This window comes from Oncorhynchus clarkii, unplaced genomic scaffold (assembly GCF_045791955.1).
Source record: "Oncorhynchus clarkii lewisi isolate Uvic-CL-2024 unplaced genomic scaffold, UVic_Ocla_1.0 unplaced_contig_1720_pilon_pilon, whole genome shotgun sequence".
NCBI classification, from domain to species: domain Eukaryota; kingdom Metazoa; phylum Chordata; class Actinopteri; order Salmoniformes; family Salmonidae; genus Oncorhynchus; species Oncorhynchus clarkii.
The window spans coordinates 205,878-210,000 of NW_027260939.1; the positions used below are offsets into that span (position 1 = coordinate 205,878).

The following is a 4,123-nucleotide window of genomic DNA, read 5'->3' on the forward strand; positions in this document are numbered from 1 at the left end:
TGTTAACCCTCGCAAGGCTGCCGGCCCAGACAGCATCCCTAGCCGCGTCCTCAGTGCATACGCAGACCAGCTGGCTGGTGGGTTTATGGACATATTCAATTAATTCCTATCCCAGTCTGCTGTGCCCACATGCTTCAAGATGGCCACCATTATTCCTGTTCCCAAGAAAGCCAAGGTAACTGAACTAAATGACTATCGCCCTGTAGCACTCACTTCTGTCATCATGAAGTGCTTTGAGAGACTAGTCAAGGATCATATCCCCTCCACCATACCTGATACCCTAGACCCACTCCAATTTGCTTACCGCCCCAATAGGTCCACAGACTACGCAATCGCCATCACACCGCACACTGCCCTATCCCATCTGGACAAGAGGAATACCAATGTAAGAATGTTGTTCATTGACTACAGCTCAGCATTTAACACCATAGTACCCTCCAAACTCGTCATCAAGCTCGAGACCCTGGGTCTCGACCCCGCCCTGTGCAACTGGGTCCTGGACTTTTTGACGGGCCACCCCAGGTGGTGAGGGTAGGAAACAACATCTCCACCCTGCTGATCCTCAACTCTGGGGCCCCACAAGGGTGCATTCTCAGCCTTCTCCTGTACTCCCTGTTCACCCATGACTGCGTGGCCATGCACGCCTCCAACTCAATCATCAAGTTTGCAGGCACACTTAACCAGCATGGCTACCACAGCATTCTGTAGCGATACACCATCCCATCTGGTTTGCGCTTAGTGGGAATATGTTTTTCAAACTAACAATGACAAATACACCTTCAGGCTATGTAAGGGCTATTTGACGAAGAAGGATAGTGATGGAGTGCTGCATCAGATGACCTGGCCTTCACAATCACCCAACCTCAACCCAATTGAGATGGTTTGGGATGAGTTACACTTCAGAGTGAAGGAAAAGCAGCCAAAAACTGCTCATCATATGTGGGAACTCTTTCAATACTGTTGTAAAAGCATTCCAGGTGAAGCTGGTTGAGAGAATGCCAAGAGTGTGCAAAGATGTCATCAAGGCAAAGAAAGGGTGGCTACTTTGAAGAATCTAAAATACAAAATGTATTTTGATTTGTTTAACACCTTTTTGGTTACTACATATTTGCATATGTGTTATTTCATAGTTTTGATGTCTTCACTATTCTACAATGTAGAAAATAGTATTAATAAAGAAAAACCCTGGAATGAGTAGGTGTGTCCAAACTTTTGACTGGTACTTCATATTCTAAGAGCTCTTGTGTATTTATTCAAATAGCTTGTAGGTCTCTTGTGGTATATATTCTAAGAGTTTGTAGGTCTCGTGTGGTTTATTTCCATTATCAGGCTGAGCACCAGTGTTTGGCTCCAAAATGTTGCCATTTGTGTTTCCACCTCTGAGGCTCAGCCCCAAAAAGCTGTATCTGTGGTACAGTAATAATCACTGCCAGTTGAAATGTGGGAGTTGAGGCAAGAGGGGAAGATGTAACTGTGAATGAAATGGACTAAGTCACATCCCAGCATTGTTACTGAGATGAAAGTTGGGACCATGCATCAAATCACACAAGGCTAACTGACCTCATTCCAACACACAGTTCTCCTTTGTTTCCTTGGTTTCCATTTATCTCAGTCCCGGATGAATGGTGTCAAAAACACGTGTTTCTTAAATGGGTTTTATTATACATGTTTATGATTGAGTATTCAAAAATGCACCACCCCTCCCACACACACACAATTTGCATGAACAAAATGTCAGTCTGTTATCTTCGGGTAGATTGAGTTTACTAAGTCAAGAGAATAACACACCATTTACAGGTCTGTAGTGTGTCTGTACTGTTCATTCTGTAAGGTGTGTGTATGTGTGCGTGTGTGCGTATGTGTGTGATTGAAACCAAAGGGTTCATGTCCCCTCCACTACATAGATTTATAAATCTATTCTGTTGTTTCTTTTACGCAGAATTAATTAATACATTAACATATTTAGAGATATTAAAATGATCCATCAGTGCCTCCTTGAGCACACTAGGCACATAACCGCTCGGTTTCTATCAGTATGAAATAAATGTTTAATGAACAATCAGCTGCGCTCTGATTCTCCGATTATATACACTGATCTAATCACAGACTAGATGTGCAGGAGACAGGAAGAGGGTAAAGGGTAAGGAGCAAATTGGGACAGGCTGTTAGTGTATGTATGTATGTGTGTCTGAGTGTGTGTGTGTTCAGCCGTCAGCTTTCTTCATGCCCCTCCCCATCAGGCATGCGAACACAGTCAGAACCATCTTGGGTTTCACCTCGACCAGGTCATCAGGCAGAGCGTAGACACGGGCTCCAATCTTCCTGGATACCGTGATAGCGTACCTATAGGAAGACAAAAGGGAAGGGAAAGAGGTCAGTCAGAAGTAAGAGGTTAGAGGTCGAGGTCATTTAGAGTTCAGAGGTTACGGGTCAGGGGTTATTTACTTGGCGTTGTTGAGCTTGTCTGCATCGCTGAGCTCCCCTCTCTTCACCAGCTCCTCTTTGATAGATTTGGGGGCGATGGTGTCTAACAAGTCTATCACTGGGAGACTAGTACTGATCAGCTTATCCTGCAGGACACACACACACACACACACACACAGATGCAAATTAGAACTGTTCACGCACACACACACATTAAAGCTGTTCACATGAACACAACGTGCACTGCACACTCACACACGTACACACCCACCTTGAAGCTGCTGATCTGTGAGTCCTTGCCTCCCTCTTTGAGCTGAGTGTTGACCCAGTTGATTATGATCTGGTCTCCAATCTTCTCCCCATCTCCTAGATCAGACAACACCTGGAGAGTGTACCTGAGGGGGGTGTGGGATGATAAAGGGATAGTAAGAGGTGAGAGAGATGTCGAAGTGAAAAGGAAAGGTGTGTGTTTGTACTGTACATACCTCCTCATCAGCTGCCAGACCAGAGCCAGTGTGTGCATGGGACTTCCCTCGTTCAGATTCACTCCTCCAATTCCCACCAATGAGAATCGAGCTTTATTCCGACCCAGTTCCACCGCATAGGTACAGTTCTCCAACTACACACACAGACACACCAACACAATGCCTGGAAATCCTCTGCATTTTCATCAACCATATATTGATAAAATAGTCTCTGTGTGTGTGCATGTGTGTGTGTGTGCCAAATACGCCAGATATTGTTGTTGTGGGGGAGGCCAGGGTAGGTGCTCGTTTTGGAAGTGGGCTGCTCATTGGACGACTATGTGGAGCAGGCCTTTGCTGAGAAGCTTGACAAAAACTAGGGCAAAGCAATTGGCTAGGTACTGGTCTGTTTCAGCTGTCAGCAGCCTAGCTGTTTGGAGAAGCAGGTGCTTTCTGTAGTGCAACTCATACATCGACCTTTGAAATGTTTGGGATCCTTTTTTTTGTCAATTTGATTGGTGGATTCAAATAAAGTATTTAAAATGTGTGTGTGTACCTTCTTCATGTTACTGCCCAGTGCAGAGTATGGAGGTCTGTTGACTTTTTTCCACTCTACAGGGACGTTGACTTTCTCATACAACTGGAGAATCACCACCGCATCACACAGGTCACTGCACACACAACACACACACACACACACACACACACACACACACACACACACACACACACACACACACACACACACACACACACACACACACACACACACACACACACACACACACACACACACACACACACACACACACACACACACACACACACACACACACACACACACACCAATCAACACATGCAAACATCAACACACACACACCAATCAACACATGCAAACATCAACACACACACACACCAATCAACACATGCAAACATCAACACACACACTAATCAACATATGCAAACATCAACACACACACACACCAATCAACACATGCAAACATCAACACACACACACGAATCAACACATGCAAACATCAACACACACACACCAATCAACACATGCAAACATCAACACACACACACTAATCAACACATGCAAACATCAACACACACACATGCATACTCTCTCTCTGTGTGTGTGTGTGTGTGTGTGTGTGTGTGTGTGTGTGTGTGTGTGTGTGTGTGTGTGTGTGTGTGTGTGTGTGTGTGTGTGTGTGTGTGTGTGTGTGTGT

General features: G+C 45.0%; 1 protein-coding gene across 1 annotated transcript in view; it reads right to left on the reverse strand.

Moving 5' to 3' along the window:
* Positions 1-2,025: 2,025 nt before the first annotated feature.
* LOC139402453 (plastin-1-like) overlaps positions 2,026-4,123 on the reverse strand; it is an 8,550-nt gene continuing 6,452 nt past the window's right edge. The window contains exons 12-16 of the mRNA XM_071146409.1: positions 3,445-3,559; positions 2,910-3,043; positions 2,696-2,819; positions 2,446-2,570; positions 2,026-2,343 (exon numbers count right to left, since the gene is read on the reverse strand). Coding sequence (XP_071002510.1) covers positions 2,205-2,343; positions 2,446-2,570; positions 2,696-2,819; positions 2,910-3,043; positions 3,445-3,559 — 637 coding nt within the window. The 3' untranslated portion in view covers positions 2,026-2,204. The remainder of the gene's footprint in view (positions 2,344-2,445; positions 2,571-2,695; positions 2,820-2,909; positions 3,044-3,444; positions 3,560-4,123) is intronic.